This window comes from Neofelis nebulosa, chromosome 2 (genome assembly GCF_028018385.1).
Source record: "Neofelis nebulosa isolate mNeoNeb1 chromosome 2, mNeoNeb1.pri, whole genome shotgun sequence".
Taxonomy (NCBI): Eukaryota; Metazoa; Chordata; class Mammalia; order Carnivora; family Felidae; genus Neofelis; species Neofelis nebulosa.
In genome coordinates, this window is record NC_080783.1 from 156,034,410 (window position 1) to 156,059,916 (window position 25,507).

General features: G+C 35.0%; 1 protein-coding gene and 1 pseudogene across 3 annotated transcripts in view; one reads left to right on the forward strand and one right to left on the reverse strand.

Annotated features, from left to right (window-relative positions):
• ADGRL4 (adhesion G protein-coupled receptor L4) overlaps window positions 1-25,507 on the forward strand; it is a 110,015-nt gene that overhangs the window by 58,680 nt on the left and 25,828 nt on the right. For all 3 annotated transcript variants that reach the window (XM_058716864.1, XM_058716863.1, XM_058716862.1), the window contains exons 4-13: window positions 6,909-7,058; window positions 7,583-7,653; window positions 8,653-8,832; window positions 8,948-9,131; window positions 10,444-10,560; window positions 15,339-15,544; window positions 17,999-18,172; window positions 19,580-19,783; window positions 22,249-22,469; window positions 22,592-22,658. In XM_058716864.1, coding sequence (XP_058572847.1) covers window positions 6,909-7,058; window positions 7,583-7,653; window positions 8,653-8,832; window positions 8,948-9,131; window positions 10,444-10,560; window positions 15,339-15,544; window positions 17,999-18,172; window positions 19,580-19,783; window positions 22,249-22,469; window positions 22,592-22,658 — 1,574 coding nt within the window. The remainder of the gene's footprint in view (window positions 1-6,908; window positions 7,059-7,582; window positions 7,654-8,652; window positions 8,833-8,947; window positions 9,132-10,443; window positions 10,561-15,338; window positions 15,545-17,998; window positions 18,173-19,579; window positions 19,784-22,248; window positions 22,470-22,591; window positions 22,659-25,507) is intronic.
• LOC131504506 (transcription factor BTF3-like) lies at window positions 13,496-13,977 on the reverse strand (annotated as a pseudogene).

Genomic DNA, 25,507 nt, shown 5'->3' on the forward strand with positions numbered 1-25,507 from the left:
CTCCAGAGATTAAATAATATTTGAACCAAATTCTGCCAGTCTTTGAGCGTACCCTAGATGTGCAGTACTTTTAGAAATTTCATTAATTCTTTTAGTCTTCTAACACCGTTTAGTCAGTTACTATGGAATATTTATCTAAGGATGTAAGAAAAAAAAATCAGGGGAGAAAATCAAGCAGTTCATAAGAACAAAAAATCATGAAAGTATGAAATCTAGTGTGGTGGCAAACCACAGGATAAATATTTACACTTGAGAATAATATGTTAATTCAAGAAAACTACGATTTGCATGGCAAGATATTGATGCTTTTATAAATACGCACTCTGAGATGAGCTCTACATTTTCTCAGAAAATGTTCAGAAAGGCATTACTTCTAAAAGACTTGTTCTAGGGGCGCCTGGGTGGCTCAGTCAGTTAAGCGTCGGAGTCTTGATTTCAGCTCAGGTCTCATGGTTGTCAGATCCGGCTCTATGCTGACAGAATGGAGCCGGCTTGGGATTCTCTCCCTTTCTCTGCCCCTCCTCTGCTCTCGCTTTCTGTCTCTCTCAAAATAAATAAATAAACATTTTTTTGTAAATAAATAAATAAAAGAATTGTTCTACTGCTTTTAGTATTGTCAGCTGAAAGGTAGTTACACTTAAGATCTGCATTAAGTTTTTCTGAACACTTGAGTCCTATTTAGAAAATCATTTCAGGTTTACTAAAATGTTTTCTGGAATGATGATAATAATTTCAATTAAATCCCTAAGTGAAATATTATTCTGAGTCTGAAGAGAGTATCTAGAAGTTTTTTTAATGTCCTTCTGTTGTAATTTGGTCATGCATTTGATATATCAGATCCTATAGAATTTGGATTAAAGTCTGAGAAAAAAAAGATTGTTTCGGAAATTCAAAAAGTTGAACAATTTTCAGGGGCAAATTCTCTGGGGCCAAAGACTTTTAACTTTGCAAGTAAGTTATAAATCATCTTAATCACGGTTTATACAACACTGTCCAATTTACCAACAACTAGTATAATTAATTATGGTTGATACTAACCTGCAAAATGAATACATGAACTGAGACCCTGAGAGTGAAATCACATGGCCAAGAGAAGATATTTTATTAGAACTCATGACTCTATATGCAACGTGGCCAAGGTAATGTGCTGCTTTCACTTTACACAGTTAGCTAAAAGAGAGACACCCAGGCTAATCTACATCACACTAAAGCTTTGCTTAGTTCCCTACTGAGATTCTCCTTAGTGAGCTAAGGAGAAGTCTAGCTATGTTCTTATTAACACATGAGAAGTTAGGAGACAGTGTTCAAAGAAACTTCATCAGTGAAATGTCTCCATCAAAGAAATTATCCTGTCTCGTGTACCTGTGGTTCATAACATTTACTCCGCTATATAAACAGAAAAGAGTTTGTTCTCCTCATTTGATCTCTAAGATAAGTGAGGGTACTTCTGATTCACATGTTTAGGTAAAAGGAGGATTAGAATCACAGTCTTGTATCCAGAAAGCTACAGGAGGCTAAAGCAGGTGGCCATCTACATCTTATGCATTGATCTGAATCTTGCAAGTGCAGAGGATCAAGTTTTGCAAGGGCATAAAAGACTTAAAATATGAGACAATTGAACGATAACTTCACTTTTAGTGTTTGCAGCAAAAAATTTTATTGGAATATAGCTTTACAGTATATTCAGGATATAGTCTATGAAGCTCCCCAGAAAACTTGTAATACCTCACCATTTGATATTCTCAAACCTCTGCTCTTGTTGCTTGTCTTCTTAGAATGTTATGCATATGTATGTTTTAGCTTTAGTAGTTAAGTTCTAATTACGTAGCTCTGTAACCTTTACTAGAAATGTTCCAGTTAGTGAAGAAATATAACTCACAACATCTTAATCACTTAATTTTAACTATGTTCTCCATTCCCTCTTGTCTCTGGAAGACATCTGTCTTTTCATCTGATCATTTTTACTTTTAATATGCTTCAATTCACAAAACGCTGTATTTCTCTGTCTGTGTTTCTTACAAGTAGAGAATTCCTATATTAGAAAAAAATTGAATCACAGACACAGAAAAAACACATACACACAAAGATGATTGAATGCCAACGTTTCATGGAGGTATAACATATTTGTAATTTATGACTCTTTCTTTTTTTTTTTTTTTTTAAATTTTTTTTTCAACGTTTTTATTTATTTTTGGGACAGAGAGAGACAGAGCATGAACGGGGGAGGGGCAGAGAGAGAGGGAGACACAGAATCGGAAACAGGCCCCAGGCTCCGAGCCATCAGCCCAGAGCCTGACGCGGGGCTCGAACTCACGGACCGCGAGATCGTGACCTGGCTGAAGTCGGACGCTTAACCGACTGCGCCACCCAGGCGCCCCCTATGACTCTTTCTCCCAACACTCATTTATTATTGAGATACTATAGAATGCCCCTAAGTTTTGGCTAATTCCCTTTTTAGCTATTTTAAGCAATCAGTAAACACAAGAACTATATTAAAATCCAGTACCCAATATTGAGTCCTTCAGTTTCTACCTGTTTCATTTGATGGATTATTCACTGAAAAACTTGTTCTCTGGAACATTGTTATTTCTCACCAATTTTGTTGTCCTTAAGGATTAAGCTTTTTTGAGAAGTAGAACAGTTGTATCTTTTTTTTTCTCTAGTCCTATAGTAATTTTCATTGTGCACTGTGATAATCTTCAGGAGAATTTGAACAGAGAACTATAATTCTGTTTCCTTTTACATTAGTGTATCACCTTGTACTGTGCTGCCTCTGATTTGAAAGTTTACCTGATCCTTAAATTTGACATGTCTGGTAATTATAGTCATTAGGAATCTCTAAAAATAAATAATGAAAAACTCCACTTCAGGGCAAGAAAAGACCCAAGCAAAATTCTTTGCCTTTAGTCTATATTCAAATACTATTGGCCACAGATAAGATCATTTTGTTGCAAAAGAATTTGAGGCAGATTTAGCGTCCTGTGTATTTGCCTTCCCCTGTAATTACAGTAAAACAGAATTTCAGATACCTAGCTTCCTCCCAAGAGACCTGGTTCCAGACTTGCATTTCACAAATGGGAAAAAAGAGGCATCCAATAGGAAAGTGGTTCTCCCAAGGCCAAATGAGTAGAACCTAAAAGCTTCACATTTACTAAGTGCTTAAGACCAAGCGTTTACTGCTTGTAATTTTTTATGCCGCATTGCCTTGGGTATGCTGATAATTTCAGATTTTTTTATGGCTTTGGATAATATTAACATCCAGTTTGTCTTCACAAATTGCTTTCACTAATTGAACATTTTATCTTTTCTTCGCAGTGTGTGAGTTAAACGTTAGACAAATCAGTTATTGATGAAAATTGTAAGAATCAAAACAATCATATGATCATGTTTTGAAAGAAGATTATGATAAAACACTGTTGGGTTGGCTCATTGTAGACATGAAAAACAAGCACAACCTCACTAATGAAAAAGTACCAAGTGAATTTTTTCATGTGCAAACCAAGCAAACAATTGTTATGATGTGCTTACGTTTGGCAAAATCACCTTATTAGTATTAAGCCCAGTGTTAGGTTGGTGGTAGAAAAAGTGGATCAGTTATTAAATATGGTATGCCAATTCTAGCCTGACTGAAATAATTCCAGAGTAGCAATTTAACTTTTATTAAGCTGAGGTGGGGGTTCTTTTCCTCTTTTACATCTCTGGGGAGTACCAAGACATGGCAGTCTAATGAGACACTCATTATCAGTCTGTTTTCTCCAAACTTACATATTCACAGGGCTCCTGCTATTAAGAAAACATGCAGTCTGAATAGAATCACTGGGCCTATTATATCTTGGGCACTAGTTCAAAACACCTTCATGTACATTTCCTCATTTGTTTTAAAAAAGAACTCTTTTGAAGTAAAAGGTATTTTTTAGAGTATTACCCAAAGTCACAAAACTAATGAGTATTACAGCTAGAATTTGAGTTAAGATCCTCTACAGGGCCTTTACCTGTAAGAAGGACACATAGTGATTTGATTAGATCTCAGCTAATGAGGCCCTGCAAGAGAATGCTAGAGAAGTTAGTGTAGGTCTTACTGCAAAATATCACGTTCATTTTGGTAGACCTGTTGCATCTTATTTGGGCATGGCATACTCTTTCAATATCTGATGATTCTGTCTACATTACTCGGTTGCAAGGGGCGTAGAGGGACATCCTGACACTAGTAGAAGCTTTTTGACTAGTCTGGTACATAGCCAGTTGTCACACACTCCATTATTAGGTTAGATTCAATAAACTCTACTACCAAGGCACAGAGTGAGAAGGATATCAAATTCAGCCAACTGCACTTACACATTTGAGTAAATAAGTTATAAAAACAAAAAGTATAAGCAAGAAAAGTATAAATAATCTGGAAAACAGTCCTTTAATGGGATGATTAAGATTTTTAAAGGATTACTTTGGTAGGTTAATTAATATTCTTGTATAACATTTGGAGTCAGAATATGAAAATTTTCATAATGTTAATCTTGAATGCTGGTCTCCCAAGCTACTACCTCCTTATTATTTTTGATTACTGTTTTGTCACTTGGTGAACTTAGAGCTTGAAATACCCTACATGATCCAAGTCTGACATTCTGGAATGATAACTAGCAAAGTGAGTGGTGGTAGAAAGGCTTGAACTAGAGCGGAGACCCCAAGAAGCACCACAGGCATGGAGGATGCACAGGGAAAAACTGAAACACCGTCAGTTACGAACACCAACGTTATATATACCTGTGTCCAAAATGCACAAGAGAGGGTGGAAATTGAGTTTGCAAAGATTTCTATGTTGCTTAGACATTGGGTTTGGGACAAAGTTGCCAAGAAGAGTTGCACCTTTAAATAATTTTAAAATTAAGAGAAATCAATACCTCATTTCCTGTTAGCCATATAAGGCATCTAAACATATGAAACATGGGCATGGGGTGCCTGGGTGGCTCAGTCGGTTAAGTGACTTCAGCTCAGGTCATGATCTCATGGCTTGTGAGTCAGAGTCCCACTTCGGGCTATGTGCTGACAGTTCAGAGCCTGGAGCTTGCTTCGGATTCGTCTCCTTCTCTCTCTCTGCCCCTCCCCTGCTCACACTATCTCTCTGTCTCTCTCTCTGTCTCTCTGTCTCTCTTGAAAGTAAGTAAACATTAAAAAAATTAAAAACATAAAATAAAATAAAAATATATAACATGGGCATTCAGAGAACCTAAGTTTCTTATTCATGAAATAAATGATTCTATCTATGATGTCACATGGGTCTGTCACATCTTCATTGGGGTGTTATCCTATTTGGATACAGTACATGCTACTTCTTCAGCCATGATCCAGAAAGAACTACTCTTTAGTTTTCTTATACATATTTTTTTCACTTCATTGATGTCATTAAAAATAATAACGCTAGTCTGCACTTCCACCTGGCTTCTTTTCTTTACCCTAACCTGGAATCCTTTAGTGGATGGTTCACTAAATCTTAAGAGTCAACCTGCTTTTGCTCATCTCCTACTTTATTTTCTGTCTTTGTGTGTGTGTATGTGTGTGTGTAGAGCGGCAGTCTTTAAACACACATACACAGAAATGAGAGGAAGAGCTTGAGGGTACCAGGACGATATTCCTGTTTCTTTAAGGGTAGTATACTTGGATTCCTGGGTCATGCAGATTATGAATATACAGACTTGACAGAAGAATTAGGAGTTTCTCATCCTTTTTTTTTCAGGCCTGTGAATTGTCTTAATTCTAAGACCATTGCCTTTCTGGCTAATGGAAGTTTCTTCAAGAACTGCCGGGAGGCTCACTGTCAGTTCCAGTTTTGGGTGGTTCAATTTTTAATGGTATCCTGTCCCTTCATTACATTTTGGAAGTGAGAAGTTAGGATCAGCTACTTTTAAGATAACTAGCTAGATGGCTTTTTAAATTGGACTGTGATTACTACCCCCCCCTTTTTTTATGACAAACAGTATTGTGGCACTCTATTAGTTTTTTTTTAATCAAATTTTATACGTACGATTACAGGCTTATTCATTAATCTAACACAGAGTATCTCTAAGATGTCAGAGCCAGGCTGAGAACTCAAAAATCTTTGCATTAGTTTAAGGTAATGATTTGGACTCTTCCGTTCCTTGGAAGCATTCCCTATTGGAACTCTGCCTACTGGCAGAGTATTTATACTGCATTTATAACTTCAAGACATATTTCACTGCAGTATGTAAAATTTTAAATTAAGAATATAAATTATGTGAGCTTAAAACCTAACATTTTTATTGTGACTTTGATATATGGCTACTGAAAATCTAAGACTTAATTCTGCACAATTTGTTACTTTATCTATGATGACTGTGTATTAAGAATCATAGTAAAATATAACTTGGACAAAATTAATAAATAAGTTGTGGTAAAATTTTAAAGGAGTCACATCACACATTCTGCTAATTTTTAGGATAACTTACTTGCAAACAAGAAGCTTTGGAAAGAAAGTGGGCTATTCTTTTTTATCCTCCAGATTACCCTAAACTGAGTTTAGCATAATACTAGAAAACAAAGAATTTTTGATGTATTTTAAAAATTGGTTCTTTATTAAATTAGGACAATGTTAAAATTGTCAATGATAGAAATTCATTTAATGGCTTTGGGGATGACTCATTCTTTTCAGAAAATAATCCAAGAGTTTGGTTGTTCCATGAAAGGCGGTTTTTAATACACTTTCAAAATGGATTGGCCAAATCAGGGTTTAAAAAAATGATATGCGGCTCTTTGCTCTGTCATTCTGCAAATGATGGGATTTTCATTGCTTTCCTGTAAAATTTGATATGAAATCATTAACCATACCTAATATTGTATCAGCAAGGTAGCAACTGTGTAAGTACTAAATAAAAATTTAATTTTTTAAATATTTCCAGATATAGATGAGTGCAGTGGATCAGCTGCCTGTGGTGATCATGCGGTATGTGAAAACGTGGACGGTGGGTATAATTGCTCCTGCAAGGAAGGTTATCAGACATCCACAGGAAAATCTCAGTTCACGCCTAATGATGGCACTTACTGCCAAGGTAAATTATACGATGAAATTTTATGTATTATCGAAGAACTGTATAAAATATAATACTGCACAGTAGTGAAGTATACAAAGAACTGCATCTTCTAAGAAATATTCCAGTATTCCTTTATTGTCTATAAAATGAAATAAGAAAAGCTATCGCTTTATTTAATGGAAGAGGTATACCATATGTTTCACTAGTTAACATACTTTGTTCTGTAGGGTGACTACAATCTTCCATTTTGCCATAAACTATTGTGTATTTTATTGAGTAAAAATAAAGAATAGATAGAAATAAATAAGGAAAATAAATGAATGCAATGAAAATAAACACTGTATTTTATTATGAGTAAGATTCTTTAAATAATGAAAAGTAAATAAATGTTAATGAAAAAACAAAAAATGAAAACAAAACTCAAGTGTTAAGAATGTGTTTTTAATATTTAAATAAGGGAGCAAAGTTATTAGAATTAATATAGTCATCTTAGGAAAAAAGTATTTTTAAACATTTACTATATACTCTTTTTTCTTCTACAGAAAATGTGAGTGCAGACTGCCATCTAGATAATGCCTGTATTGCTGCAAATATTGATAAAAGGTTAACAAAAGTAAGTAAACTAGTTGTATTAAGAATTTATTATATTTTGACATTTTGGTTCCAGTTAAAATCCTTCCTGCATCACATGTAAAAAAGACTAACAATCAGGGGCACCTGGGTGGCTCAGTCAGTTAAGCATCCAACTCTTGATTTCAGCTCAGGTCATGATCTCACAGTTCGTGAGATCAAATCCCGTATCAGGATCCATGCGGACAGTGTGGAGCCTGCTTGGGGCTCTCTCTGTCCGTCTCTCTCTTTCCCTTCCCTGCACTAGCACTATCAAATAAATAAACATTAAAAAAAAGTAACAACCAGTTGATCTTCTTGTATTTACGTATAGAGATTTAAATAATTTGTTTGAGTCATAGAAAGGAGCAACTCGAAAATCCCCAAAGCATTGAAGACTTTTAGATATTTAACATATATTACTTTTTCACTATTAGTATACTGGAAAAAAATTTTTAACATACAAAAAAAGTTGATGAATAAAATAGTAAAAACATACTTTGACCCCAGGCCCATTCCCACATTCTAAGAAGACATAAGGAATGCAACTAGGTTTTGTACTTCAAAGGAAATATTTCAAAGAGTAAATAAAGTAGGACATTCACAAAATTATTGTCATGTGATTGAAAGTGTGACTCTCAACATGATTAACAATCAACTAAAAGCAAATTTCCAATATATCACATTGTAAAGAATTTTCTCAGGTTGATTAAAATCTAATTCAAATTAAGTTATAATTTTTCAGAACTTTTAAAAGCTAATGTTTAAAGGTTATTAATTCAAGCATGCAGTTTCTTTTCTAAAGCAATTTCTGTGCTTTTTATTTGGTCACCCTTTGTAAATAGTTTCAAATTTTAGTGCTGCATGTTATGGTTTAGGTGTAGTCTGATAACTTACTAATACATAGCACAAAAAAAATAAACTTAGAATAAATTTGACATTCTTGAAAAGTTCCAGTACTACTCTAATTTGGTTTCTTTTCTCTGGACTCATTTTTGTACAGATTAGACACATAAAAGAACCTGTGGCTCTGCTACAAGAAGTCTATAGAAATTCCGTGAAAGATCTTTCACCGATGGATATAATTACATATACAGAAATATTAGCTGAATCATCCCCATTACTGGGTGACATGAATAGCACTAATTCAACCAAGGACACTCCTTCTAATTCAACTCTTACTGTAAGTATATTGAGCTTTAACTCAATATAACTGAGCTTTAAACTTTCCCTTACATCTGTGATTCATGTAAGATTCCAACATTTTTTTAAAAGACACACTATTTTTTTTCTAACAGGAATTTGTAAAAACTGTGAATAATTTTGTTCAAAAGGACACATTTATCGTTTGGGACAAGTTACCTACGAATCGTAGAAGAACTCATCTTACAAAACTGATGCATGCTACTGAACAGGCTACTTTAAGGATAGCTCAGAACTTCCAAAAGACCACTCAGTTCGATACTAATTCAAGTGATATAGGTAAGAAGCCAAGGTCAATTTCAAAACAATAGTGTTTCCCAAACAAGCCATTCTAAAAAAGGAATGTATTTAAAATACTGCTAATTGGGGGCCCCTGGGTGGCTCAGTCGGTTAAGCGGCCGACTTTGGCTCAGGTCATGATCTCGCGGTCTGTGAGTTCGAGCCCCGCGTCGGGGCTCTGGGCTGACAGCTCAGAGCCTGGAGCCTGTTTCAGATTCTGTGTCTCCCTCTCTCTCTGACCCTCCCCCATTCATGCTCTGTCTCACTCTGTCTCAAAATAAATAAACCTTAAAAGAAATTATAAAAAAATAAAAATAAAAAAAATAAAATACTGCTAATTGAATTGGCAGCTGTTTGATCAATGCAGAAGCTAATGGCAATGCACATTGCAAGAATAATATGAATGAAGTATGAATCAAAAGGATGGGTACCTAACCATTGCCTCCTTCGTACCTTCTGCACCTTATCCTATTCCTGAGCTATTTAGCATTTAAATGCTCAGAGTACAATACTCCCTTGTCATTTTGAGTTAGTCATCTCAGGACTTCTTAGGGTCTACCTTGACCAAAGACAGTTCTAGACAGATTTTCTGATATGAAACAATCAACATAGCAAACTAGAACATTTCTTCCTTCATGCAATCTGGTACTTAGAACATTCAGAATCTTGAATCAAAGTGAAGATGCCTATAAAGTTGTTCTGAGGAAACAAAGTATATTTTCTGATAATCATTGCATTCATCTATATTGTGTTGTCTGGGAGACATCTTGCTGTGCAACAGCAGGTAAGCAAAAATCACTCTGTTATATCAGAGTGTTATATATACTTACCACTTACTCCAAATTAAAGTAGCAAGCTTTATGACTAATATATAGGAGCCTTGCATTTCTGTGATGTTCTTGCATAAAAAAGGTGAACTACCCCAGGTAAAGAAATTATCGCTCAAGAATTTAATTCAATCACTCTCCATATAGTAAATTATAGACACCATCCTCTATACCATTGTGGTTGCTTATCTTTGATTTAGTAATTATAGTTTATAGCTCCCTGGTGTACATACATATTTTGTCTTTCATTTAACTCAATAAAGATTAAATTAAACCATGAGTGCTATGGTGAAATTAGAAAGTTAAAACTTGAGTTAGATTTTTAGATATAAACTATAAGGTCCAGGCATGTTCAGAATGTGTTCATTCTACCTACCATAAAAAAGTTGAAATACAATAATGATGGATAACAATGTTCCTAACTAAATGAATACACTGATTAAACTAATTTCAGAGAATTTGTGATTTTCATGATTTTGTTTCAGCTCTCAAAGCTTTCTGTTTTGATTCAAATCACATGAAATATATTCATCCCCATATGAATGTGGATGGAGATTATATAAAGATATTTCCAAAGAGAAAAGCTGCATATGATTCATATGGTAAGACTTTGATAGTCTTATATTCAATGTTAGTGATTTGCAATAAATACTTATCATGCCTTTGATTATATCATATATACCCATGTGATTTCTTATAGCAAATATTTGATGTTTCTATACAGAATTTCTGTATTTGTACTTGAGATTTTCATTCTGATATAAATACGTGGTGAGAATTTTAGCTGCCAGTATCTGTATCCATCTTGTGTTATGCCCAATCTCTGAAACTGTCTGATATTGTTGAAATTCTAATGAAATATATAAAGGAACTGTCATTTCATTCCTTGTTTCTCATCAGTCATAGGTGCTATAATTTGCATAGAATTCTTTTAATATTTCTTCTTCAGCAATCCTTCATATTCCTCATTGGGAGACTGAATTTGTGAGTGTGTGAGGAAGACAAATAATGTTCAGAAAGACAGAAAGTTATTGTTTAGGCTTGGATTTCTTTTCCACTTGTCATTTCTTGGTCTTTGTACAGTAAACTTTTCAACTGGCAGGCTTTCTTAGGAAATGGAATCAGAAAATGCCAGTACCAGCAGGTGACTTGATGATTACCTAACTTAATTTCCTCGTTTTATGGTTACTAGAGCAAAGGCACAATGAAGTTAATGGATTTGTCTCCATGCACATCAACAAACAATACAGAACCAGCACTAGTAGGGAGGAAGTTAACAAAGAAATCAACCCTGACCAGCTTGTCTTTGTCACCTAACCAAAGGCAAGCAAGCAGCTATTTTAACCATTTATCTGCTCTCTTAATGCAACGCACTTAGGAAAAAAAAAAACTCTCTGCCAATAGAAGAATTGTTTTTGTTTTCATATAGGTCAAAATATAGTACCTAGAAAAGACATGAATTATAATAGCTTCTCAAAGAATATGTGGGTGGTCATAAATATAAATGAAAAGCATATTTAATAACACACATATGGTTTTTTATAGACATCATTTCATAAATGGTTATGTCTTTATTTTTTTAACATTCTGCACATTCATTCTCAGAAGAATATCTTTTAAAAAAATTTGTATGACACTAATATGGGATTTTTTCCTAATCTGTTGATATTATCCTCTTTTTTTCTTGTCATTTTTATGCAATAGTAAGACACGGAAGGCCACAAAACAAAGAAAAAATAACTAGGCCATGCTACCATTGAACTCAAGGCTCTTACCCTATTACATCATATTCTAATTCACCAAGCACACATATAATTTTTAGGAGCAAATCCAAAGACTGTGTTAAACTGTTGAAATTTCAAAAACAATTTGAGTAATGTTTAAAAGTTAAGAATAAAGCCATTGACAATACTTATTATAGTGACAGATGATGAAATTGTCATGGAATTAATATCTCGAAGAGATCCTGTCTGAATGTATGATAGCTTTGTTATATTTGAAGATCACACATGCAAACTCTGACACTTGAAAGAGACCATAATATCAGCTCTCAACAAAACACGAGGAGAAAATTTGATCTCCTTAAGGGCTGTATCTTAAAAATAAGGGCAAGTCTAACAAACTGATAAAACCTGCTTTATGATGTCTGCATGTGATGATTCATTTACCGATAAAAACCCATTAGTAAAACACAGGCTTCAAGTTAAAATCTGCATAGTGTCATTCATAGGAAAATAAGGAAGGTTTATAGAGAAACAGGTAGATTTTTAGTCTTTTTTATAGCCTGAATTTTAGTTCCTGTCATTAGTAAATAAACTCCTCATTTACTGAATGAAGGTACATACCTGATAAAGGACTTAAAAGCTAGATCAGGCCGAGATTTAGTGTGAAATCTCTAAGAATTAGAAGAGGTTCAGATGAGGAGAATGGACAGATACTGAAACAGTACTCAGAACAGAGGTAACAAGGGATTTGGAAGCATTCTATGCAGCAAGAATCACATTTTACCCAAAGTCAAAAATTAATGTTAAATATTTTCCTTGAGAAAGGAAAGGAGTGATTAACAGACTTTAAAAACCCATCTTACCTTTTCGGGGCTTCATTTGGTTTTGGACCACCTCCTACTGCAACTTCTGAGAAGTCACTGCAACATGAAAGGGTCATCCACCAGACAGGGTCAAGTTGACCTCAGAGGTTTTCAGATCCTGCTTCAGGCCCTGGTCGGTCTACAGCAAAGGCTGGACTAGTTGCCATCACTCGGAGTCCTCATGATGTCACTAGCCCAACCATGTGAGACTACTTCATTTCTTTCTTTCATATAAGTTTTCTTAAGCTGACAGTTCAAGAGAATACTCTTACCTAATACACGTAGATTTCAGCAACCTCTTAGCAATGTTTCTTCTCTTGTGATACCTTTTTAGATAAGATAGAAAACATGAATCGTGATATACTTTGGCAATGTCTAGCTCACATACCCATAGCAATGTCCAAAAATATTATTCATTAATGTGATATTGTGATGTGGAAGGACTCAGGTTTGTATCACGGTTCTTTGTTTTTTGTTTTTTTTTTTTGTTTTGTTTTTTTTTAATTAACCTTGTTTCAAACTCTATTCCCAGGCATCTTCAGCTTCATTAGCTGCAAAGAGTGAATTGTGTATAAACAAACACTGAAAATAGTTGTGGTATCCAAGGGGCTCAGGCTTAAATATATTAGAGATCTAGATTTTATCAGATCCGTGAACAAAATTTTAAAAAGCAGTCATAATATAAAATAGCTCCCAGGGCACCTGGGTGGCTCAGTCGGTTAAGCGTCTGACTTGATTTTGGCTCAGGTCATAATCTCGAGGTTTGTGAGTCCGAGCCCCACATTAGGCTGCGTCAGCACAGAGCCTGCTTGGGATTCTGTCTCCCTCTCTCTCTGCCCCTTCCCAACTTGCTCTCTCCCAAAATAAATAAAAATAAACTTAAAGAAAAAAGATTGAAAAGGCAGCTCCTAATAACTTCAAGTTTTATCTTCTTCAGAAGTTGACTCAGTTCAGTTTGCTTCATTCTTGGAAGCTTCATGAAAGTTCTCCACAAGATCTGGAAATTTATTCTCCTCCTCATCCTCTCCAGTAGCAAATGGTACTTCTCCAGCCACAGACTGTGTGGGCAGAGCTTCAGCCAGTCTTCTTAAACTAGTCAGACTGTCTGCACCAAGTTGGTTTAACACACTGGGTTGGATTTCTGTCAGTTGCTTCGTCTCATTGTGGCCTGTGATGGTGAAAGTGTTTGCTGCCAGGGATGCCTGAACTTTAGGCTTGTTAAAGTGGATCTCTGTTCCTTGGTTTGTGAACATTTTCACTTCTTCGGTACCAGAGGCATTGTTTACCCCTAACTTCTTTAAGGAGAACTGAAGTGTTTTATCATCTGCTCTTGCCCTTCTGTGAACCACCTTCTTTAAGCAAGCAGTTCCTCTCCCAGTGCACAGTTGGACAGTTTGGCGAGTGTCTCCTGGTTCATGATACTTTCTTTCATCTTGTTGGAGTGGAAATGGCACAGCATGGGGGTCTAGGGTTGACACTCGGGGGTCTCAGGAAGACCACCTGAGATTAGGTGCACATACATGGGGATCCAAGATGGCAGCTAGAGGGCACAGTTCTGTGGGTTTTTTGGCGATGTAACCAACATTTGTATTTATGGTTTTGATTGATTGATGCCTGTCACATTATTTGCTGGTGTCACAAATTTGAGGGAACAAATACAGAGTTCTTTGTAAATTGTCCCAGTAATCTAAAGCCAAAACATAATGTCCCTAGTTAATAAATATAACAATAATCATATTACTATAGTGTGTTAAATTTTACAGAAGCCTCATGTGTCATTTGATTTGTCTCCACCTTAGCCTAGTAAGTAGCTAGGGTGAGTATTACTATCATCATTTTATAAGTGAGGAAGCTGAAGTTCAAAGCAGTTCATCCATAGCCACACAAGTAGGAGCCATGACTGAAACCAGAACTTTTGATTCCAAGAGTAAATTCAGAATGCAAAGTTCTAAATTTAGTACCCATAATTCTGTGCAACAAATAGAGGAGGTGTATGATCTAAGTGGCAAGAGGAATTTTGAAAAGATAATAGATCTAGATTTTGAGTTGTTCACACACTTAATATCAGTAATAATGAGCTGCTTCAAAAACCAAGACAATGTGAGATCCATTAATATAGGTGTACTGTCTAAGCTAAGGGGAAGATAGTCACATGATAATCTGTACTGATAAGGTTACATTTTTAGTACTGGGTTATATGCGGGTCTCCTATGCATTTGGAGAGTGTCAAAGGGCACAGATAAATGGCTGCCTGGCAAGGCAATAAATTTCCTGCCTTGAGACTGCATAACTGTATGTCATCAATATTAAATAGGAAACATTTCAGAGGGCATGAGGTGGAACTCAGTGGCATGTGACAACTTGTTTAATTCTAAAGTTCCTGAATACTCTTAAATCAGTGATAACTTTTTTCCACTGTCTTTCTAATTCCTATATTTGCAGAGCAAAGATAAAAAAATTTACCTTTTAAGTGAATGCATCTCACATCTTTGTTCTTAGGAGTTGGATATACATTTATCTAGGACTGTTTTTCTCCTAAATATAGCTTGTGCAAAGGGGATGTTATAGTCCGTGATCAGTTTCAGAATCATAGAGGTCAGAGAACATGTCTTAATATGATTTGATTATATAGACATGGACTTATTATGACCAATATATTGGTGTTTAAGTATTTGTACGACTGCTTTAGAGTAAATATTTTGACTGTTAAATTTTTATGTTTGAGAGCTTAAATATATATATATATGCATATATTTATAAGAATTTAACTAAATCCACTTATTTGATTGATAGGCAATGTTGCAGTTACATTTTTATATTATAAGAGTATTGGTCCCTTGTTTTCATCATCTGACAACTTCTTATTGGAACCTCAAAGTTATGATAATTCTGAAGAGGAAGAAAGAGTTGTTTCTTCAGTGATTTCAGTCTCTATTAGCTCGAACCCACCCACACTGTATGAACTTGAAAAAATAACATTTACATTAAGTCACATAAAGGTAAGCTGTTTTTCTGGTGACTTCTGGTTATGATTGTGAAACATTAGAAGTGAACGTTTTTGGGGCGCCTGGGTGGCGCAGTCGGTTAAGCGTCCGACTTCAGCCAGGTCACGATCTCGCGGTCCATGAGTTCGAGCCCCGCGTCAGGCTCTGGGCTGATGGCTCGGAGCCTGGAGCCTGTTTCCGATTCTGTGTCTCCCTCTCTGTCTGCCCCTCCCCCGTTCATGCTCTGTCTCTCTCTGTCCCAAAAATAAATAATAAAAAAAAAAAAAGTTGAAAAAAAAAAAAAAATTAAAAAAAAAAAAAAAAAGAAGTGAACGTTTTTATTGTGTCACTTTAATTATATGTGAATTCTTCAGTTGAAAAATTGAAATAAAAAATTAAAGTAATTTCAACTCATTTTTCTATAAAATAGGTTTTTACTTTCAGTGCTCTCTAAACTTTCTAATAAATATCAAGGAATTTTACACATTTGATTCTCTGAAATTAAGCTATATTTTATTTTTATTTTTAATTACATCATTCACTTTGGAAGTGTCTGTACCTTTTATAAATGAGTTATAAAAAACATATCAAAGAGATAAATGTCATTTGTGCAATGACAGAGATGTTTGATTAATAATTGCCATTTGAAATATTTGCTGCAAGGATTTAGATGCTGATTACAATAAAATCACAGAGAAGTTTACAATATTTCATAAAGAAATTAGCTGAGACCACTTTGCTCTTTAATTGTTATTCTACATCTTTTTGAAGCTCCAAAAAATTAAAATTATACCATAATAAACATTAGAAAGAACTAAATAGTTTTTTTTATATACCTAAAAATGAATGAGGAAACTAAAGATTATAGATTACTCACTGCTTTTTTACAGTTGATGGTTTCTTGGACTTTCAATAGAATTTCAGTCCTAGTACCTGAATAAGGTACCTTTAATACTCCATTTGAAGAGTCTTGAAGCCTGACAGTTGTATTTGCATATAATAAAAGAACATATATGCTTACATACAATACAAATGTGTCACTATAAGTAAAGACATCTAATGTAGAAAGAAACTAAATGTATAGAAAATACAAGAAAATAGTAGCTCAAACCTAAACATTGGTAGGCATTATGTTCAGTGCAAAAGAAGATGTGAAATGTTTTAAGAATGGAAACGAAACTTAGATATTTTCAGATGCTAAATGACCTTTAGACACTAGAAACAAAACATTGTTCTTTCACATAGTCTGACGGTTTTTCTGCAGTTTTTACTAGTAGAATGTTTTGGCAGCTGAAGAGATGCCAAGGACAACTCAGTTCACCAATCTCTGATACAATGACAGAATAAAACACAACACACATTTAAATAAAAATTCTTCACCAAAACCAATGGGAAAATTGATTGCCCTTAATCTTCCTCTGTGTTCAAATCCTTTATCCATTCAAATTAATGACCACTATGAAATTTTATCACTTTCTTTGGACAACACATTCACTAATTCATGGTTTCCCTCTTTCTTAGAATAAAATTTGGATCCTATCTTTTCCCTAAAAAAAAAAAAAAATAGAAGCTATCTCCTATATAACAGCTTCAGTTTCCTGATGCCCTGAGAATTTATTTGCAATTTCACCAATTAGTATACACTTCTCCATTACCTCAAAGGAATATTAAAAGTAGTTGTCATAATAGTATTATGTTATGCTTACTTAATATAAGTATACTGTAAAGAAAGCTCTATTTACTAAACAACCATCCTGTAGTCTATGTGATCAGACCCTATCTCTGATCTTGTCTTCAACTGATCCTTATCTCATTCACTATACCCTAACTACCCTGTCATCTAGATGCTTCTGGAAGATTCCTATTCAGTCTTAACTCAGAGCTTTTTCATTTTCCATTCCAGCTGGAACCCTGTGTTCCCGTCTTTGGGGTTTACTCTCTCTAACTTCATTGAGGTATTTGCTTTAACATCATCTCCTAAGACCTCCCCAGCCAACCTCAACTACTTTTTTTTTTCCTTTGTTTGGTTTATTTTTCTTGTTTAATCATTTCTCATCTCATGAGAATATAAAATCAACAACACAAATACTTTTACTGTTTTGTTCAATACTTTATTTTTAGTACTTGGGTCAGTGACTAATATCTAGTATATACCCAATAAACTTTTATTAAATAAAGATTGCATGATAATTATGTGTCGTGCACTATTCTAAATGATCTCTTTGGATAATAAGTAATTCTCACAACAACTTTTGTGACACAGGAATTGATAAAATGTAGCACTGTTGCAGTAACTTCAATCCTTCCACATAACAATGGCATTCATTTATTAGCATGGATTTTATACTTTACTTTTAGGCAAGGTGTTAATTATATTGACATACAAAATGGTATATTAAATATGACAAATGTGATTCTAGATGTATAATTTTTTCTCTTTTTTCCATCAGTAAAATGTCTCTTTTTCAGACCACAGATAAGTATAGGAGTCAGTGTGCATTTTGGAACTACTCACCTGACACCATGAATGGCAGCTGGTCTTCAGTGGGTTGTGAGCTGACATACTCAAATGAGACCCATACCTCATGCCGCTGTAACCACCTGACACATTTTGCAATTTTGATGTCTTCTGGTCCTTCCATTGTAAGATAATTTTCCAATTCATATTTACAAACCTGCCTATTTCCTTCTTTTTTCTTGGTTATTTCAGGAAAGAGAATTGATTTTTTGTGTTTCTTTGAGTGTAAATATCATATTTAGTTAATTGATAAAGCCCCAACATTATCTTTTTTTAATCTTTGCTTTCTTACCTACCATAACCTAAAAAAGTCTAGGACTTATCCAGTCTATAATAGCCAGTAGACTGTATGTTAAATATCTCTCCATTGACTCTTATGTTGCTTTTGATGGGGTGTCAGGGAGAGGGGAAAATGGGTGATGGGCTTTGAGGAGGGCACTTGTTGGGATGAGCACTGGGTGTTGTATGTAAGCAATGAACCACGGAATCTATCCCCAAAAACCAAGAGCACACTTTACACACTGCATGTTAGCCAATTTGACAATAAATTATATAAATAAATAAATAAATAAATAAGACATGAAAAAAAACCATTTACATATTTAAATGTATCACGGTTTTTAAGGGCCTTTGCTTTTGTCTTGAAAGTTTATTTTTACCGAGTACAAATTAGGTAAAAATATTTGACATCTGGTCAATAAGTATTAGCATATTTATAACTAATGCAATGTTTTAATAATGTAGAAGCCTACAAGATTTTTAAACATGAAAATCTCTCTACAGTGAATAGCTTCATGCTATGTATTTCATATCATTAATATCTTTCTTTTACATTATATAATTTCTTATTTTATATCTCTGTATCATAATTATCATTAAATATCAGGTTAGTTTCTATGTCTATCGAGAATCCATCAAATATATAAAGTGGCCAGATAGATCTACCTCACCATGTCAGTTATAAAGACTTTTTTTCCTGAATGTTAAGTGAGAAAAGAAGCCTCTACTCTGTATATAAAATATAAATATTCATCTGGTTAGAATAAAACCAACTTTTCTCATTTCAAAGTCTTTCAGCTTTACTATTTTGATGTTCTATATATTCAGTATTTCTGATACCTTTGTTTAATGTGTTTTAGATGAATTGCTGCATAGAAATAAGACTTGTTATTACCATTGATAAATCTGTTTTAATTAACCATTTTCACATTACAATAATGAATTGCCTTTCTAATATCATGAAACTGATGACGATAACATTGTTAAACCGTGTACTAATATACACTGTGCCCAGAAAAAAATCACTAATTACAGAACTTTTAAAGTGCTACATGATTTATATCATATTTCTCTGAATATTGAGCATTTTCAAAGGTACAAAATTTTTCTCATCTAAATGCACATTTGTATTTTTACATTTTATGAACATTTTGATTAATGTTACACCAAAAAGGAAGTTCATTATATGTTGTAGTTCCTTTGACAAGTTACTGAGTTATTCTCTTAACAGCTTTATTATTATTTTCCCTTAGGGTATTAAAGATTATAATATTCTTACAAGGATCACTCAACTAGGAATAATTATTTCACTGATTTGCCTTGCCATATGCATTTTTACCTTCTGGTTCTTCAGTGAAATTCAAAGCACCAGAACGACAATTCACAAAAATCTCTGCTGTAACCTATTCCTTGCTGAACTTGTTTTTCTGGTTGGGATCAATACAAATACTAATAAGGTATGTAGATCTCTCAATCTATTTTATTTTCTAATTTTTTTCCCTAAATATACATGTCATAAAATCATGAATTGTAATTAAGAGCTTAATGAGCAAACATAGTATATATTTTGTTCCTAAGTGTTTTCTAAGTTTGCTAATGTTAACATAACTAAAACCTGCCTGTGAATTTCATTAGGCACAGTGTCCCTTGTTAGGATGAACCATTGGGACAAGTGAAAACTTTGCTACAAACTGAAGAAATAACCTTTTGGTTTGTTTTTTGGTTTGTTTGTTTTGCTGTGTTTTTACCTGGGCATTAAACAAAGGCAGAAGGGACAGAGAGAGAATTGGAAATTAAAAGTTTATCTTAACATAAAAGCAGCTGGGTTCATAGGTTGAGCTATGACAAATAGGCTCCACCTAGTCATTACACTTTCCTAACAACCTCTTCCCCACCATTATTGATCTAGGGCCTTACCAGTTTCTATATTGTATTAGTCTGAGTCCTCCTAGGAGCAGGCATTAAAATGGGATTAAACATGCAGTAAATTAATTAGGCAGAATGGCTGAGAGATAATGGGAAGAGAGAGACTGGAGAGTCATCAGACCAAGACGCAAGTGAGTATTTGCATGAGAAGATGTGTAAAGGAGAGAAGGTAGGAAGGACAAGTAGGTGGAAGTGTTTGACACAGCAGTGCACTTTTCAGGAAAGTTCAGCACGGTTGTCAATGAGTCCTTTGAGAAGACCTTGAGTCAAATCTGTGTCTCTGAATATGCCCCGATTCGAGAGACCCCCGAAAACAAACCACCAGAGTGGTTTCAAGAGTCCAGAATCAAAGCCAAGCGGCAAGGGTCGTTTATTGCAGGTTCGAACCCGGTCCTCCTTGCACTCGTTGCCGGTGACGCTAAGAGGCCCCGAGCAAGGATCTTACAGCTTCTTTTATAGACAGGCACAACAAGTTAGGGATTTTTTTGAGTTTACAGAGCTGTTATTGGTTGACATTTAAATTTGAACGCTCAGCAGAACTTGATTGGTTCCCGCCTTTATTTCAAACCACAACCGGGCACACCCTGGCTGGTTTCGGGAATGGTGGGGGGCAGGGGGGGGGGGTTCTTTTCTTTGCAGTTGTGAGTACACCTGGTAATTTTTCTCTTAGTCTCTCATCTCAAGAAGAGGAAGGTCTTAGTAGCAGCAGCCTATGGGAAACATGAACAGGGCAATGTCTTTCCTAGTGCAGCTTCTGGAGCTCTAGGTCAATTGCCCTCCCTGCAGATGGAGATTGGAGAAGTGCATTCTCATGGCCACAAAACATTCAATTGTCTCCACACCACCATCCTTGTAGAAATCTTTCAAGTATTGACACTAACCCCTAGATATCAAGGTTTTCTTCAGAAGTAGATACCACCAAACATCTATTTTAAATAGTATACACTAGACTATAAACTTCATAACTGTTTTTGTTGTTGTTGTTTTGCAGTGGTGCTCCCAACACCTGCCAATTTTATATACCACCCAGTATCCTCCAATGCCTTATTTTTCTTCAGTTTCATCCCCCCATTATCCTTTCCCTAAAACTATTCCTTAGAGTATTTTCAATTCTGTTTCACTTATCAAGTTTTTCTCCTTACCAAGCCATAGTTTAATCTCAATTCCTCACTAAAGTAGCTCCCAAATTTTGATTACCAGTGACCTCTTTGTTCCCAACTTTATATAGTACCCCCTAATATATTTTGTATATCATCTCATTATGCTTGGATTATACTCCTTTTTATTAAGTGCAATAGGTATGTAAGTGTGAATTATATTCCTTTTCCAGCAATAGATACTGTTAGCTCTATTAATACAAAAGTGTGTAACTACTTCTTTTTATATTATTTCTTCTAAGCCTAACTCCAATTCTACTTGTGAAGTAAATACTAATAAGTAATATTTAACTGAAATCCATCTTGAACTTACCTGATAATCTTACAGCTTACAGTGCTTCCATAATGAATTCTTTTTGTAAAATATATTATCCATTGTCCATTTTGTAAATTAATGTTTGTCATGATAATCAAGATATTTATTATATTTCATTTAGCATGGTATTAGCAATAATTTTCATTCTTTGAGCATGAATAAAATTGAGGAGGGTAAAGGCATCTCCAAAACAGAAATCAACTTAAATCATAACACAGAGATCACGTTTTACCTGTGACGAATCCACAACCGATCCCATAATATAAATGTATAAAACTGTAACTCTCTCTGGACAAGAACAGTCACTTAGTTCTGTCACGGGATTGCTTCACAACTGGTGCTTCACATTGAAGAAGCTCACCTGGAAGTGGTACATCTTAAAAAACTGGCACTTGATGAGGATATTTTAATATGAGCAAGCATTGTATCAAGTGGCATAATTTATGGAGAAAGTCAGGATGTTATGTTATGCTAATGTTAAAGCAAACCCTGCTTATGGTTCCTTTCTTTCTTTGGTTTCTAGCTCTTCTGTTCAATCATTGCTGGGCTGCTGCATTATTTCTTTTTAGCTGCCTTTGCATGGATGTGCATTGAAGGCATACACCTCTATCTCATTGTTGTGGGTGTCATCTACAACAAGGGATTTTTGCACAAGAATTTTTATATCTTTGGCTATCTCAGCCCAGCTGTGGTAGTTGGATTTTCAGCATCACTAGGATATAGATATTATGGCACCACTAAAGTGTAAGTTAAGATGATCTCGTAAGTATTTGAAATGCAATTCTGAATATGCTTGTGTATCATTGAAAATGTTGCTTTGTGAAGTACATACAAACATATTTATAGATTTATTATTTACTTTTCAGATGTTGGCTTAGCACAGAAAACAACTTTATTTGGAGTTTTATAGGACCAGCATGTCTAATCATTCTTGTACGTATATTTAAAATTGGTTCAAGTTCCAGTGATGATCAAAATTCTCAGCAATCAGGCATTACTCTGAGGGAAAACAATAATTTTGAGCACTTTACAGTATATCATTTTTTAACATTTTACACATATTGCATCATTATTGAGAAAAAATACATGTATACACATTAAATTCAGAGGTACTAAAACTCATCTGCCTCTCCTGGAGGAGGATATATTTCTGCATAACATACAGGAAAAGCATTTTTCACTTATCAGTAATGTCTCAGCACACTTCAATACTGAGAGTTTGCCAACCAGCTGATAATCTGGCGTTTCAGATGTTTACGTTATTTAATCTTTTATCAATGATCAGTGATCTCTGAAGATTAGACTGTCATCTTTATAGTTTCATCATCTGTATGTACCCTGTCATCAAGAAAGTGATTTTAAACTAAATTGCGACGTCAGAGACAAGAACCCACTCTTTTTCATGAACAGACAAGTCATATATTGATAGTCCCATTTCAGTGAGGAAGAGGGCCTTTTAATTCTTATTGGAAGTGGTTTTTCAAACCTACAAATTTGGCGGGTGTTATGTTTTCCTTTCTAAAGAAAGACATTTTTAGATATCTCAAGAGCATTTCTAAGTGCTGTTAAGTTTTCAGAGCCATTCTGAATATAATAGTCGGTCAATGAATCTGGGAGGGCTGACAAGGCTCTAGAATGGAGTGAATTGTCAGTGGAGAAGCTGTAACAGTATTTTGGACAACTCTGTCACCTGTGTTTTGACCATAAGCTAGCCATCCTTTTTGAATTGTTTTTTTCTCTCACTCTTTCCCCTTGTGTTTTTATGGTTGTAAGGAAGCTGCTAAAGGGTGAAAGACTTGAAATGTAAAGCAGAGAGTTTCATCAGGGTTTATTTTTTAATGGTGTTGGGGAAACAGAGTGCATTCAGAGGCGGTATTTCCTAATCATCACAGAAAATTATTTCTAATTTTCACAGTGAATCTAGTAATATAACAAGAAATCATTAGCTAGATTTCAGCTAAAATAATTTCATAGTTTATTGTAATTCCAAAATTTTCAACCCACATGAGAAGATAGACGGCATGTTGTTCCTTTCCTGTATTTTTGTGCATTGCCCTGATAGGAGCATTTTGTATAAACACACTCCCTGTATATTCTGATTTTACTGATTCCCTCTCTACAGAATGGGCCATCTCTGGTACTGTTTTGTACAAGTGAAAGTTTTTTGGATCAGTAATTCTTATAACTAAGATAAGAGGTAGTGAGCTAGAAATTATAGTGAAAACCAGAAAAATAGGAGTATTCTGCTCTTAAGTAAGAAATGAAAAGTGTTCCCTGAAATTGTTTTTTTTTTTTTTATTTTTGCTTATGTAAGGGAAAAGATAACTTTGGATTATCTTATAGTAAAGTCCACAGACTTTAGATGGGCTTATCTAAAAATGAGTCCTACAAACTTTCGTAGATGCCTAAATGAATAACGTCACACTGTCCTAGGCTGGAATTAATGAAGCAATTTATCTTCCATAGTTCCAGTATGATAATCATTCCATTTAACCAGACGGTCAGGCTACTTAAGAAATAGATGAGGCACCTGAGTTTTATTCTAAAACTGAATAATGTTTATCTTCTTCAGTATCTTTAAAAGCAGCAGAAATTCCTTAAATAATTATCAGATTGAAGTGAAGTCATTTATTGTTGTTATTCCCGGTTTTTCTGGCTAACACTGGCTTATTATTATCTTTGTTGTTGTTGTTGTTGTTGTTATTGTTTGTTATAATTTTATATTCAGCTATATGTTGTCATAATTGTTATTATTCTGCTCTATGACACACTGTTAAGTGAAACACATCCTGTCATCCCAGAATAGTATACATCTCTAGTTCAGAGATGAAGTAAAAGAAATATTGGGAACCAAACATCTGAAAAAAGAGCCCCTAACAGTTTGGGCCTGACACTTCCCATGGGTCTGTTAAAGAGACAGTAGGACCAGCTGTAGCCTAGTAAGAGGACTGGAGATGGGGGCCTCAGGAGTAGTGTCTTAGAACTGGGAGTCCTTGGCCTTTGCAGGAGTTTGATGTTCTTTTTGAAAAGCTTTTCTTTTTGCTGCCAATAAAAAAACGTTAAGTGCTCCCCTATATTTTGAATACAAGTTGTGGATGAGTACTCCAAAAGGTTTGCAGAATAGAATCAGAAATATAGTAAGAATAGGGGCGCCTGGGTGGCTCAGTCAGTTAGGCATCCGACTTTGGCTCAGGTCATGATCTCACTGTCTGTGACTTCAAGCCCCATGTCTTCCTCTGTGCTGACAGCTCAGAGCCTGGAGCCTGTTTTGGATTCTGTGTCTCCCTCTTTCTCTCTCCTCCCCAGCTCATGCTCTGTCTCTCTCTTCTCAAAAATAATCATTAAAAAAATAATTAAAAGAAAAAGAAATATAGTAAGAATAAAATTATCATTCTGATTCCAGATTGAATGCCAGCATGACTGGATTTTCATGTCTCCTTGATATATAAGAGCAGAGTATAATGATCGAGTATTGGCATGCCTGGGTGGCTCAGTCAGTTAAGCATCCAACTTTGGCCCAGGTCATTGAAACCATGCGCTTCGTGGGTTCAAGCCCCCCATCAGGCTCTGTGCTGACAGCTCAGAGCCTGGAGCCTGCTTCAGATTCTGTGTCTCCCTCTCTCTCTGCCCCGCCCCTGCTTGCATTCTGTCTCTTTGTCTACCAAAAATAAGTAAATATTAAAAAAAAATGATCCAGTATCTATGAGAGCTTGATACATGTCCCCTGACTTTGGGCCAAATCTGAACATAGGGACTAGACCTGCTGTTTTCAGAGTTTCTTG